Source organism: Microcebus murinus, chromosome 8 (genome assembly GCF_040939455.1).
Source record: "Microcebus murinus isolate Inina chromosome 8, M.murinus_Inina_mat1.0, whole genome shotgun sequence".
Lineage (NCBI taxonomy): Eukaryota > Metazoa > Chordata > Mammalia > Primates > Cheirogaleidae > Microcebus > Microcebus murinus.
The window spans coordinates 103,297,752-103,311,465 of NC_134111.1; the positions used below are offsets into that span (position 1 = coordinate 103,297,752).

The 13,714-nt window shown below is 60.4% G+C and overlaps 1 protein-coding gene and 1 long non-coding RNA gene across 3 annotated transcripts; one reads left to right on the forward strand and one right to left on the reverse strand.

The window, feature by feature from the left end:
- Positions 1–8,111: 8,111 nt before the first annotated feature.
- On the reverse strand, positions 8,112–11,271 carry GBX2 (gastrulation brain homeobox 2). Of its 2 annotated transcripts, none has more exons than XM_012754506.3 (2): positions 10,280–11,271; positions 8,112–9,312 (listed from the first exon to the last, which is right to left on the reverse strand). In XM_012754506.3, exons 1-2 carry the CDS (start codon positions 10,800–10,802, stop codon positions 8,789–8,791), a joined length of 1,047 nt encoding a protein of 348 aa, XP_012609960.1. In that variant the 5' UTR covers positions 10,803–11,271; the 3' UTR covers positions 8,112–8,788. The 2 variants fall into 2 exon arrangements, with proteins under 2 accessions (XP_012609960.1, XP_012609961.1); XM_012754507.3 differs by having other exon boundaries at positions 9,102–9,312; positions 10,216–11,271.
- On the forward strand, positions 9,484–13,195 carry LOC105865704 (uncharacterized). The gene is made up of 3 exons (XR_001151571.3): positions 9,484–9,652; positions 12,053–12,203; positions 12,665–13,195. It is a non-coding gene; the product is annotated as an uncharacterized LOC105865704 (long non-coding RNA).
- The last annotated feature ends 519 nt before the right edge of the window (positions 13,196–13,714 follow it).

Genomic DNA, 13,714 nt, shown 5'->3' on the forward strand with positions numbered 1-13,714 from the left:
TGCAGAACTGCCTTCTGGAGGGAGAGTAATTAGAGGGAAGAATGGAAACCTCCTGACTTTATAAATGTGACTTTGCAAAATGAGGCGGGAAGACAAATCTGTCTTCACTACTATTCATTAGAGAAAGTCCTTTATAAATCCCAAATTAACAATTTCTCATTTAAAGATGGGCGATTATCATTCTTTTCTGGCAATTTATAGCTTTCAAAATGCCGAAATATGAAAATTATTGGGGGAGAAATTCCAGCTGTGGTCATAGAAAATGGAAATCCACTTCAAGACTATTGATAAACATATTTAAATGATCAATAATCTGCAGCTCAGAAGCAATCATCACAGAACATGTATGTGAAACGACTGCTTGGGCACTAGAAATGTTCCGAATGGTCACATTAAGGCCGGCTTTCTGGATCCAGGTGGCAGAGGGCCCCGTGTTACTGGAAAACCAAGTGATTAGTCTGGTTGGATCTCGCCCAGCTCAGAGATTCTTTGGCTGAGGGTGGTGACAACATGGGGTTTAGATTCTCGTTTTAGTTTTTACAATGCTTGGGCTCCTGCCAGGCTTCTAAATAGTCCCACCAGCCCCTCGGCAGGGAGATGGGTGAGTCTGAGCAAAGGAGGAACTGTGCAAATATTAGGAATGATATTTCTGAAAGGGGACCACTGCATTATTCATAATGTACACACACATCAAGACCAGCCCTGCCAGGTGGGGCCACAGACTAAGAGCCTGATCCCTGATTGACATCACGTGGGCCCCTGGAACCCCTGCCTATGGGTCTAGGGTACCAAAGTTGGCCTCATAAGCTAGAACAGGAGGATGATTGAGGCCATTTGGTTTTATGGGGGAAAAGCTGAGTTGAGATGGTCTTCATGGGTTAAAGAGCTAAGCAGCCATCCTACTGAGGCCTCTCTTGGCACCGTGGTCACTCCTCCCACAGACCTCGGGCTCCTTGAGGGCTGAGGGCAGCAGTGCAGGACTTGACACCTGTTTGCCAAGTGAGTGAAGAGGGGGCTACTGACTCCAGACTATCTCCACAAAGGATGGAGCTGAATGACGTGGCCTTAAAATGTGGCAAGACAAAGCTGGGTTGGGCAGGGGGACGGTTCTTGTTGAAGAACCTGAACTACACACACAGCGAACTCTAACCAAGACGGAGTTGCAGAGGAGGAACTGCCTCGGGGCCCTTGTCTCTGCTCAGCCATCCGCAGAGGAGCCAGCCCCAGGTGGCTAGTGATGGAAACAGTGGCTAGTCTGGACGGGCACTCACTGTGTGCCCAGCTCTGCACACCACCCTTTGCTTGCACTGGCCCAGCTGCTGCTGATGGGGAAACTGAGGCTCAGAGAGTCAGTGGCCCAAGGATGGGAACTCAGGTGGTCCCAGTCCAAAGCTGTGCACTGGGCCCTGAGCAGGCTGCTCTGGTGGCTCTGATGTTATTATCCACTCCACCTACGTTACATCATTAACCTCCCCCAAACCAAGCCGTCTCCAAAGGTGGCCCCTGTGCTCACTCATCAGGTGAAGCAGCAAAGGTTCCGGGGAGCGAAGCGGTCTGATCAAGGCTGGCTAAGGGGATCGCTATTAGGATCAGACTCCTCCTTCAGCCCCTTGACACTGCCGTGCTCCCTCTCCTACAAGATCTACCCAATTTCAAATAGAGATGACGGAGCCTGCTAAGAGAAGAAAAAAGGAAAACTTGAAACAAGGGTCAAGTGTCTGCACCCTCCCACCCCCATCTCATACCCCCCAGCAAGGGTGTTCAAAGCTCCCTCTCACCTTTTCCCAACACTGGCTTCTCTCTCCCCTCCCCTCCTGGCCCCTGACCCTGGGGAAGAACTTGGTTCCTGTGGCCTTGGTGTCAGAGCCTGAGGCTTGTGGAGGGGGTCAGGCTTTGGAGAGATCCAGGCCCTTCTCCACGGTCACTGCTGCAAGAGGGACTCTGCCCAAGTCCCCTGCCCAATTCTGGCTGCTACACCTGCAGAAAGAGAGCCTCATCCTTGCCTCCTGGGGCCGTGCGATGAGAGAGGGCAGGCCCCACGCTGGGAACAGGGACACCCCTCTCCTGCTTCTGTTAGCACCCCGGGCGCCAGCTGCATAGCTGGGTGGGTGGGAGAGCTGCCTTGGAAGCCTCCTGGCAGGACCACCAGGAGCGGTTTCTGACGGTTTGGACTGCACCCACCTCTGCTTGCTTGGAGGCCCATCCAGGCTGGTGTGGGGGCCACCCCTCCCTTTTTTCCTTCCTTGCAGGGCTCGGTTTTTGTAATTCAGAGCCTGGGCCACGCTCCCTTCCTGGGGTCAGGCGGCCACTTCCAAACCCCCATGGCGTTCAGCTCTCTGCCAGACCCTGGAGACCAGGTGCATGGTCGGGAGGCGGGGAGAGGGGCAACAGGAGGGGGCGGGGTGGGGGGCGGGGTGGGAGGCGGCCAGGCCCAGGCCCGGGGGCCAGCCGCTGCCCGGCAGGCTTAATAGGATCAGATCGGTGTAATCCCATTTTGGCCATTGTCATTCAGGAGGCCGAGGGCCCCCGAGCTGGGGGTCCGGGCCCTTTAAGAGGACCCGGTCACCAGCATGACAAAGGCCTGGAGGGGTCCAGTGACAGGAAATAAAGAGATGAAGGTTTGGGGGTGGGCGCCCGGCACCACGTCCGCCTCCCAGGCCAGGCCCTGCCCCAGGCTTTTGCCTTGGCCCAGCCAGGCCGCAGCTCTCCGGCGGGCGTGGGCGCGCCCGCAAGGGCGGGGGCCCCCAATTTGGGGCTTATGCCCACGGATTACCTGGAGCCAGGTCGCACAGGATGAGCCACCGCCCCACCCACTCCCTGCAGCCCTCGACCCGCCAGGCCTGTGGCGCAACCCGGCCTGCTGCCTCTCTCCCTCGAGGCCCACGGGGCGCGCTACGGTCCCGGCAGGACAAGGGACTCTTCGTGGGCTGGCGGCCTCCCCGGATCTCTCCCGGCCTCGGGTTTCCTCTTCCATACCCAGCAAGTCGCGCAGCTCAGGGCCGTGCCTGTTCCAGACAGGGATGGAGGGTGTGCGGGAACGCGACGGCGAAGGGGGTGGACAGGGTGTGGGGGGAGACCAAGAGTCATGGACACGCGTGGGTGTGGGGGAGCCTCGAGGTGAAGGCCGGGGTGTTGATGGTGGGCTGCGCGGTGTGGGGAACCGGAGCAGCCCAGAGGCCAGATTCGGTAGAGCTCAAAGTTGGGGTGCACACGTGGGCTGCAGACGGGGTCGTCCTGGAGACCGGAGAGCGGGGTGCTCCGCGCGGCGGAGGTGGGAGGTGCGTGGGGAGAGCTCAGTGTGCTGGGAGCGTGGACTGCAGGATGGGTGCGGGGGACAGAGACCGGACTGGGCCCTACGCAGTGGGGAGACAATGGAGGCGGGCTCCCCGCAGTGGCAGGGATACACCGCGAGTGGGGGGTACCGAGGAGCAGACTCGGGTGCACATTGGGGGCTCAAGTTTACTGCGTGCCTCGGGTCGCGTCTTCGCTCTGACAATGGGGTCGAACAGTTGGCTGTTGGGATCCAGCATCGCGAAGAAACCCGGCAAAGAGGACTTAGACGTGAGGGACTCGCACAGCCACTGGCACCAGCACCACGTGCTCGCGCGCGTGCACGCACCAGCGCCAGCACACCCGCGCGCGCGCGCACTCCCCCCTGGTCATCACGGGGCCAACTCCCGGGGGAGGGAGGCGCTCACAGGGACCCTTGAGCCCACGCTAGAAAATGGAAGCGGCTTCCGGGGCAGCAGTACCAGGACCGCCCGGAAGGGCCTGGGTCAAGGGGCGGCCTCTCTGGCTGTGAGACCTGGGCCGAGTGCCCCGGTGACATTGGCGCCCCAGCTGCGTCCGAGCTCTGTGGGCCTCCCTTCGCGCCCCACCGACAGCGGAGGAGCCGGCGTGTGCTGCGGCTCTAAGTGCGCTCTCCGCCTCCCGCACTGCGCCAACCAGGCCCCACCTTGGCGTGGACCGGAGACTCTGGGCCCGGTGACTCCAGCCTGCGACCTGTGGAGGGGAATGCACTCCCTGACCTTTGCCCAAAGCCAAGGAGGGCGAAAGTCAGCTTAGGTCCCCACTCCTGAACTGTTCAAATAGGCAATCAATTTTTATGATGTAATTTATAATTTATGCAGGTTGTCTTCGTACATATGGTGTTGCTTTTGTGTGTCGGGGTTTCAGGTGCTTTATTACTCTGACGGTATGATTTGCATTCATGTTGGGTTAGCAAGATCATATTTCTTCTGTTTACACCATGAGGGCCTGAAATGAAGAATAATGCCACCTCCCTTTCTCCGGGCCAGTCCCTGTGGACCCCAGGCGGAGGCTCCCCTTAAGACCCCAGAGCTTGGTTCCTGCAGGGCCTGAGCTGGTGGAAAGAGGCTGTGCCATGCTGGAGCTTTCTGGGTAGCCCTAGAGCATGAGAAGGTTGGAGCAGGCCATCTGCTCCAGCTGTGTGCCCAAGCTTGGGGAAAGCCCAGGGTCTCTATGTACACACAGACATAGGTGTGCGTACACTGGAGTTTCCTTCCGGGGGAGGTCATGGCTGGGTGCAGGCGGGCCACTCGGCTGTAGCCCAAGTCCAGCAGGCAAAAGGAGAGGCCATTGAGGCTGGCTCTGCTGCCAGGGCTGCTGACCTCTCAGGCTCCAGCCACTTTGAACAGTCCCTGGGAGCTAGGAAGGGCCTGAGGCAAGAACTAGGTGGTGACTGGATCCGAGGCTGAGGAGCCAAGGTGTCCCTCCAGGCTTTTCAGGCCATCCAGAAGCGCCTGCCAAAGAGGACAGCACGGCGGCTCTGCTCCGGACAGGCTCAGGAAGCAGACTTAGAAGCCCTGTGCCAGGCTTGCTGCAGGCAGCTGAAATGATTAAGCCAATTAAGCTCATACAAACAGAAACAAGACGGTTGGGTGCTGACCCCTAGAGAAAGGGTGCCCTGGGACGCAGGTGCTTGCATCAGGTAGGTAGCAGAGAGCCACAGCCTCAGGATGGACCTACAAGGCAAACCAAGGCTTGAAAGGGCCTGGAGACACGCCCCCCCCAACACACACACACACACACACACACACACACACACACACACACACACACACACTTTTAGCTGAAAAAGTGCCTGCAAAAGAACCACCCTGGGGGCTGAAGACTGGGAGGCTAAGGTTGGGTTTGCAAATATGCAGTAGTCTCAAAAATTCCACAACAGGGTGAGGTTGGAGAAGGCCCCAGTGCAGGTGGTCCAGGCTGCTCCAAGGGTACCCCCAGCCTCTGCAAGGAGCTGGAAGAGGAAATTGCTTGAGGCCCAGGACCAAGCTAAAGAAGACCCTGGCCTGAGAACACCGAGATGGCTGTGGATTTTCAAAGTACCCTCAATTTTCCAAAGTGGTGGGGGCACCTGGCTTTCTGGGGAGTGAGGGGTGGGGGTCTCTGGGTCAGGTGGGTGTTCCTGTGGCCCTGTTGGGACCTCTGCTTGGGTTGGTGGATGTGGGGTACAGGCGGCCCTGAGGCGCCCCAGCGAATGGCTGGGGGCGCAGGTCCGAGATGCTCCCAAGCGTAATTATTTGATCTGCAGATGTAAGTGGAATTTATTGTAACAACAAATATAGTGATGTCAAAACCCAACCTTGGATTGAAGCCGGCAGCCAAAGGGGAAGTGTATTAATTTCCAACAGCATCTCAGGCCAGAGCCTATTAGAACAAGCTATTCTTCAGGCCCCCCCATCAGAATTAATCATTGGGAGTTAATTTGAAGCTCAGACAAGTTGCTGTTAATTTAGTGCAGGGAGGATGGGATGGAATAAAAAGCTGAGGTGCTGGCCGAGCCTCGTGGGTCTCATTAATCAGCCAGCTGAGACGGCCTGGCTTGATTACAATTTGCAAAAAAATTCATTAGGGCCCGGGCGATTGACAATTTTTCTCTCTGCCTGTGATGTGACTCATTAGGCAGCCAAATGAAAGCCATGATGACGGCCATGATGACAGCGGCCATCAAGCGCCGCTTGTTTATCTTCCTCCCCTGGCCTGTCTCCCGGGCCTCGGCCTCCCCGCCAGGCTCTCCGGGCGCCCCGGCGCTCAGGGGCTGGGGAGGAATGGGGTCAGCGCCCCCCGAGGGCAGGAGGGCCGGCGGTGGCGCCGTGTCCGCCAGGCTGGGGAGCCCTGGCCCTGTCCTCATGCTTCCCAAGGGCAAGGACCGCGGGCCTGGAGAGGGCCCCGAGCCCGGTCGGGGAGTGGGGCTCCCTAAAGGCCGCCTCCCACTCCAGGGAGCTTCGCTTCCCCGCAGGGTTTGTGTGGTCAAGGCTTCGGGTCCCTGTGTGCCCCTGAGCTCTGCCATGGCTTTTGGAGAAGACGGCTAGGCGAGGCGTTACACCTGTTATGGTGGAAGGGCATATGGGGGGCACTCCGGGATCGGGATCCCAGGGAGTGCCCGCCTCTCAGTGCGTAGGTTGGCGCGGGAGGCCACACTCCCCCGTGTTCTCTGGCCCACCTCTGCGCCACCGGCCACAGTCCCCGCCGGGGCGCACATCCGGCTCGGGGGCACACTGGCGCGGTGGGGACGTGGGCAGCGGGGGAGGTGTCCCAGCGGGCCTCGAATGCCCGGGCCACGGCATGTGGCCAGTGGGGTCCTGCCCCGAGCAGATGGCGCCCACTCGGGACCGGTGCCTGCGCGCGCTGGCAGGCGGGATCCGGGAAGCGGCCGGGCCTTGCGGACCAGGCGCCGGGACAGGGCGCAATCCGGCTCTCCCAGGCTTCAGGGCGCCGGGTGGATGACGGCCAGGAGCCGCTGCAGCTCTCCGCGTCCCCCAGAGCCTGCAGAGGCCCTCGGAGGAACGGCCGCTCGGTTTTATTGTGTTCGAAACCCAAGCCTGGGCCGTTTTCCGCCACCGGAAATGTTGGGAACGCGGCGGGAAAGGGTGACTTGGTCGCTCCCAGCCTTCACCCTCCGCCTCAAGCTTGGGCGGAGGTCTGGGTTCCCAGGCCCTTCGGCTGCAGGGAGATGACGGGCTGTAGGTGGTAAAAATCAAGTCAATATTAGTATCGACCCACGGCGACGCGTTTCCCCCTATCAGGCTGAGAACCGCGCCGAGGGCCGACGCGACAGCTTCGCAGCCGGCTCCCCGGCCTCCCCTGCCTTCACTCGGAAGGCTGAGCTTTGGCGACGCCCCCCGCTTCTCTCGCTCTTCAGGCTGCTGGTTTGGTGGCCGCAAGGGCTATGCACCACGATCACCCTCGTTCGCCAGCTCCACGCCCAGGGGACCCGCGCCTGTCCACCGCCGCCTCCGGTGGGCCGGGCCACTAGCGTCGGGCACGGGCTTCGGGGTCGGGAAAGCAGCGGCGACGCTGGGGGCGCAGAGCCGGGGTGTGGCAGGAGCGAGCTTGGGGACCGGGGCACGCCCCTCCCGCGCGCCGAGACGGGGAGGCACCCAGCTCTCAGGCCCTTGCCGACCGACCCTCCTTTCGCCCTCTCCCCTTTGTGGCGCAGACTGTCCCCGCGCCCTTGGGGTGGGGCGGGGGGCGGGTCCCGCCCCCCTCCGACCCCGCCCGGAGGGGGAGGTGCCGGGCCCGCTGGCGCTCCGGCTCGCCTCCGCCTCCGAGCGGAGTGCCCCCGAGAAGCCCGGCTGGCCTTGGCTGGGTTTCTGCTCCTGTCGGAAGATGACGCCTGCCCGCAGCCTGATTTATGGACCCTCGGCTCTGCCGGCGAAAGAGCTCCGCTTCTTTTCGGGTCAGGCATGTTATAGGGAAAGGCGTTCCCTCCCGGCCCGTAGTCGACTCCGGGCACCGGGAGTTGGTGCAAACCCACCAATACCCGCACGCGCGTTCCCTCCTCTGGCCACACGCTGCCTCCTCCGGCCGAGGTTTGCCAGCCTAGTAGGTATTGATTAGGCTGTGCAAAAGGGGGACACGTTAGATTTCTAAGGTGAAAATTAGGTTTTCTTAAATTCATAACCCTACTGGAGATCTTGCCCTCCTAGTGAAAACCTGGTAAGGTGCTGTGTGGCCAAGTCCGGCCAGCCTGGAGACTTGGCCAGATGTTTACCCAGCACTGGTCTCGGACCAGTTGCTCGCCACACCCTGGCAGTGACCCCCCAGGACAATCAAATTCTGGACACACTTATGAGGCCCAGGGATTGGTCTCTTTTTTTTCCCCCCTCTCTCCTTTTTATTATTCACAAGACTGAAATTGTTTAAATGTCATAACTTATAAGAAAATAAGCTACATTGAAATAAATTAAACACAACAGAGACGTGCTTCAGACATGGCTCAGATAGGATACGCAACCCCAGGGGAAAAAGCCAGGCAAAACCAAAGCAAAGCAACGCAAAGCAAATTTCCAGGCTGCCCAACAGCGTCTGCTTTTCAGTCAACTCAAAAAAGCCAGATTAGAAACAAAAATAAGTTTAAAGCCCCAGTGGTTTGTTCTTGTGTTTTATGGTTTACCTTTGGAAAAGTATGGAAAGGTGGCGGCTAACCAAGGCAGATTACAGCAGACGTTTTTTGTTTTCTTCTGGAATGTGAGTGGAGAATATCACTGGGTGATTTTGGGTCCTATAACTTTCAAAATACTGCAGCTGATATCCAGTCTATATAGATATCTATGTACAAAGTAGGATAGTATAATAAATATTTCGTGTGTTTCCGGTGTGGCTGTAGCCCCTTCAAAAGCAGTCTTTTAAGCCTGTTTACTGAATATATTCTCAATTCTCTTAGGATGTCCATAGTAGGGGTGTGACTTTGAGTTTTGCTTCACACACAGTGGAGTCCACCACGGGTGCCCTCGGGCGCTGGGCCTCTGCGGGCGGGCCCTCAGGGCCGGGCTTGCTCCAGCTGCTGGTGCTGACTTCTGATAGCGAACCTGCTGACGTGCACCGGGATGGGGACGACGATCTTAGGGTTCCGGGAGGGCTCCCCTGTCTTGGAATTGGCATTGCCCGCCTTCACCCGTTTCCACTTGGCCCGTCGGTTCTGGAACCAGATTTTCACCTGCACCTCGCTGAGCTTGAGGGCGTGGGCGATCTGCGAGCGCTCGGTCAGGGAGAGGTACTTTTTGCAGTGGAACTCCTTCTCCAGCTCCAGCAGCTGCTCGCTGGTGAAGGCAGTCCGCCGCCGCCGGTTCTTGCCCGTGGACGTGGTGCTGCCCGCGGCGCCGCCGCTCGGCGGGGCCTCCTCCAGCGGGTGGCCGGGCTCTTCCTCCTTGTGAGCCGCGGGGCCGGTCAGATTGTCATCCGAGCTGTAGTCCACATCGCTCTCCAGCGAGAAGCTCTCCTCCTTGCCCTTCGGGTCGTCTTCCACCTTTGACTCGTCTTTCCCTTGCCCTCGGACAGCCCCGACTGAAAGCAAAACCAAACGGCGTTTTATTACATTTCGCACACTGGCCTTCCTCCCCTCTTCCCGCCGTCGCCTGGGCATTCCACCCCCACGCCCCCCTTGGCGGATTGTCTTTCTATGACATTAACACATTGTGATTTCCTGGCCTTTGAGGAGCAGAGGAGGGGTGGGGAGAGCGTGAGAAAGCTCAAAGGCGAGGAGGCAGCTCAGGCGACGGCCCTTTGCCCAGAACCATCACTCAAGGGGCCGCCAGGCCTCCTCCGCGCCCTCCCTGCCGCGGGAGCTTAAGGGGAAGTAGCAGGAGGCGTGAGGCCCAAGAGAGCATCGTCCCTTTATGCCGAGGTGAAGGCAGGGTGAGGACGGGGTGGGGGTTCACGGTCCGTCCTGCCTCCCCACAGTGAAAATTTAATGCACCTAAATTTCATCGCAGCAGGAGCGGGGGCTTAGGGACGTGCAGAGGCCAGAGCGCATCTTTTCTGAGACAGATGTGTTGGTCAAAGTGTGCGGGAAGCGTTCTGTAGCCTTGTAATATCCCGACACAGAGGCACACACACCGCCTCCCAGGAACCCAGCTCTCCCGGGCAAGCTGCAAGCCCGGTGGTGAAGGGGTTCGGTAAGTCTGGGCGCAGTCCCACCCGCCTGCCCTGAAGGCTGCAACTTACCCGGGACAGCCCAGGTCACCGCTCAGAGGGAGAGGCGGAGTCCGCCAAACGCACCGCCACTCTGATTCGCGGTCCCGAGCAGCGGCTGTTCCCGGGGCGCTAAATGCTCCCCCGGAGACCCCGCTTGTTGCGTGGCTCTAAATGCCCCCGGAGGCCCCGCGGCGCAGCCGGGCCGCGTCCTCCCGCTGCTCTGGCGGGGGTCTGGCGGGGGCGCGGCCTCGCCCCCTGGGATCCCGCGGGAACCCAGAGCCGGCCCGCCCCCGTCCCCTCCCGCCCCGCGTCCGGGCTGCGCGCGCCGCCGACTCACCGAGCGACGCCTGCACCGCCTCGGCCGCGGAGAAGGCGAGCAACGAGCCCTCCTTGGCCAGGAAGCCTTTGCCGTCCTCAGCGTCGGCTTGCAGCGCCTCCGCCTTGTCGAAGTTGCCGCCGCCGGGCAGCGGCTGCGGCGCGAACTTGCGGGCGGCGGCCGCCTCCTGGTGCTGGGGCGACGCGGAGAAGCCGCCGGGCAGCGTAGCCATGAGCGTAGAGGTGAGCGCCATGCCCTGCGCCAGGCTGGAGCAGAAGCCGGTGGGCAGGCTGGGGATCTGGTGGTGCGGGTGTGCGGGCGGCAGCGCGGGCTGCAGCGCGGCCTGAGGCAGCGCGGGCGGCGGCGGCGGCGGCGGCGGCAGCACCACCGGCCGGTAGGGCATGAACATGGGGTAGCCGGTGTAGACGAAATGGCCGGGGCTCGGCTGCGGCGGGCTGCCGATCAGCGAGTCTATGCTGAAGGCGGTGCTACTCCCCAGCGGGCGCTGCATCATCATCAGCGACGGCGGGAACGCTGCGCTCATAGACGCGCTCGGGAGAGGCCAGCGAGAGGCGAAAAGTCCCCGCGCCGCCGCCGGGAAGCCCGCCGGACGCCGGGAGCACCTCCAGGAGCGTCGGGCAGGCGCCGCGCCGGACCTGGAGAGCACGCGCCGCCGCCCCTCAGTCCTGGGCTCGCTGCATGCCTGGCGGGCGCAGCGCGGGGAGAGGCTGTGCGCCCCGGAGTGGAGAGGGCGCCGGGCCCCGCGGGCTCGCTGGAGCCGCCGCCCGCCGCCTGCCCGCCGGAGCCCGCGCGCGTTGCGTCTGCGGCCCTCGGCCCCGGCTAGCAGCGGTCCGTGCGCCCGTCTGCCGGTCCCGCCGTCCGCTGCCCACCGCAGGCCGCTGGGGAGCGCGCGGACCCAGCACACTTGTCTCCGGCGGGCGCCGCCAGCACCTTTAAATCGCGCTCCTCTTTCTCATTCACATTTTGCCTGCTGCCCAGCCGGGCTCGCCTCACGTGGGGCTGGGCGCCGCTGCCCATTGGCTGCGCCGGGCGGGGGCGGGGCGAAAGCGGAGCCCCGCCCCTCCACCCGCGCCGGCCGCTAGCGGGCTGCGGGCGCCACCGCCGGAGCGCGCGGGCCGGGGAGCCGGAGCCGGAGCGCCGGGCCCGCGCCGCGCAAAGTTGAGAAGGCGCTTGCCACCTCCGAGGCTCGGACGCCGGGCCCTGGCAGCTTTGCGGAGGCTGCCTCGAAGGGCGGCTTCCCGGGCTTGCACCCCCGCGGCTGGGCCCGAGGCGTTTATTCTTCCACAGTATTTGCCATGGAACAGACCTGCCGGGCTCTGGCTTGCGCTGGGTGCTCCAGCTCCGCCGAGGGTCCGGGCGGGTTCCCGGAGTTGGGGGCAGAGTCCTGCTCCCCCAGACCCGCCCCCAGGGCGACGGCTGGGAGCTGGCTGCCCCTGCCCGCTGCGGGGAGCCCGCCAGGTTGCTCCGTGCGCCCCTAGGTTCCTGGTGGGGCGGGGAGGCTGCTGGTTCCCCCATCCCGAGCTGGGCTCGCGCGTGAGCGATCCCGTCTCTCATTTTTCATGACATTCTTAATCATCACACCTATTTACACACTTTGCCAGCGCGCACCAAAATAACAACCACGATAATTATGATAATAAAGAGAGTCCTTTATCTGCTTCATCCTCGGGGAGGAAAGGGGGAGTTGCTGTGCCTCCAGATTGTATAACGTGAGGTTATCCTGATGAAAGCTTTATGGTGTTTGCTCAAATAAAAGCTGCGTTTTGTAAATAGGCGCTAATTAAGCACGTTGGGAACGGAGGGAGTGCTCACCCAGGCGCCGCCGCCCGGTTTCCAGCGCGAGGACCCGAGGGCTCGCCGTTCCCCTTTGCTGACTGCAGGATGGAGCCGAATCCCTCAAGATGTTCCCCTGTTCTCGACAATGGTAAAGGCCCCAAAATTTGAGAGTAAGGGGACAGGGGCGGAGGGGGGAGGTGGAACTACGGACCCGGGACCCGTCCCGCATGTTAAAACAAAAACTTTCAGCTCTTGTGTACCCTTTAAAAATGGAATCGTGTCTTGGCAAGGACAGACCGTCCAAAGCGCACCGGCGCCCGCGGGGCTTCCACGCGCCTCCAGGGCCTGGGTTTCCACGTCCCGGGTCTAGATGTCGGCCCTGAGCAGCCGACAGCACCGGGCCGGGAGGAGAGAGGGCATTGTTGCCTCGGTCATTAAAAATCAGCTCACGCCGAGGAGCTAGTGGTTGGGGAGTTGGCCCGTGTTGGACGTGTGTTATGTATCACTTACAAGCACATTTAATTGGGAGATAAAGATAAATCGATCTTTATGAATTTATCGACCCGATTCTTTAAAGCTCTTCTTTCTCGTTCTTCCTCTTTCTCTCAGCCTCGCCAAGGTCCCCCAGGGACGTCTTAATCCCAGACCACCTCCTCAGCCTGGTGTCTGGCCGGGACCCACCGCCCCCGCAGCGGGCCCTAGAGGCAAGAGGGGAGGGTGCGTCCTCGGCGCCCGGGACGCTGAGAAAACTCTCCGGGCCTCCGCCCGCCGCTCTCCCCTCCTCCTCCCCTCCTCCTCCTCGCCTCCTCCCTGCTCTCCAGCACCGCCCGGACAAAGCGGGCTCGAGCGCGTTCCCCCACTCCAGGCCGCAGTAATAGATAGCTCGGCAGCAGGCGGTTTGAAAGGAATTCATTAGGACGCTGCCTGCCCTGCCTCCGCGCACTTCACGCCCAGACCCCGAGGTGGCTCCGGCGGTGCGAGGGAAGTGAATTCCCGTTGGAATCCACGGGGGAGGAGGTGTCTGTGGGGTCTCCAGGCTTTTCCCCTCCTTCCTCTACTCCCACAAAAGAAGAAAAAGAAAAGGAAAATAAAAAGATCGAAGACCAGGGCAAAAGGCTGATTTCTTTATGGGCATAATAAATACTCCCTCCCATTATGAGATAGTTACAGTAACACAGTCTGGGGTGCCATTACCTTGTTTTTTTGAATCCTAAGGAAAAAAACGGCCGACTCCTTCCTTGATTTACGCGGCTGCAGCCGGGGCCCTTCGCCGCCGGCCCTGGCACGCCTGTGTAAGCTGTTTCTCACTTCGCCCATCCACTTTGCTATTTTGCCGCAAAAATATTGTCCTAGGGACTGATTACCCTCCGAGAGAGACCGGGATTCCTTTGATTATTTTGGTGATAATTCAACATTTAAAGTTCAGCAAGAAGATTTAGGTCCGTTGAATTATAGCCACACTTGAAATAATTTGATGGCATATTATTTGCATCCATAAATTGCGGTGGAAAGTATTGACTGCAGGGGTTATAATACTAATCTTCTTTTATTAGTGAGTTCAGATAATTCTCATCAATATGAATTTTATTTACTAGTGTGCTTTTTTTCTCGAATGCAGTGCAGTTATACTTTCTCATCTAATGCTTAACTGCTTAGAAA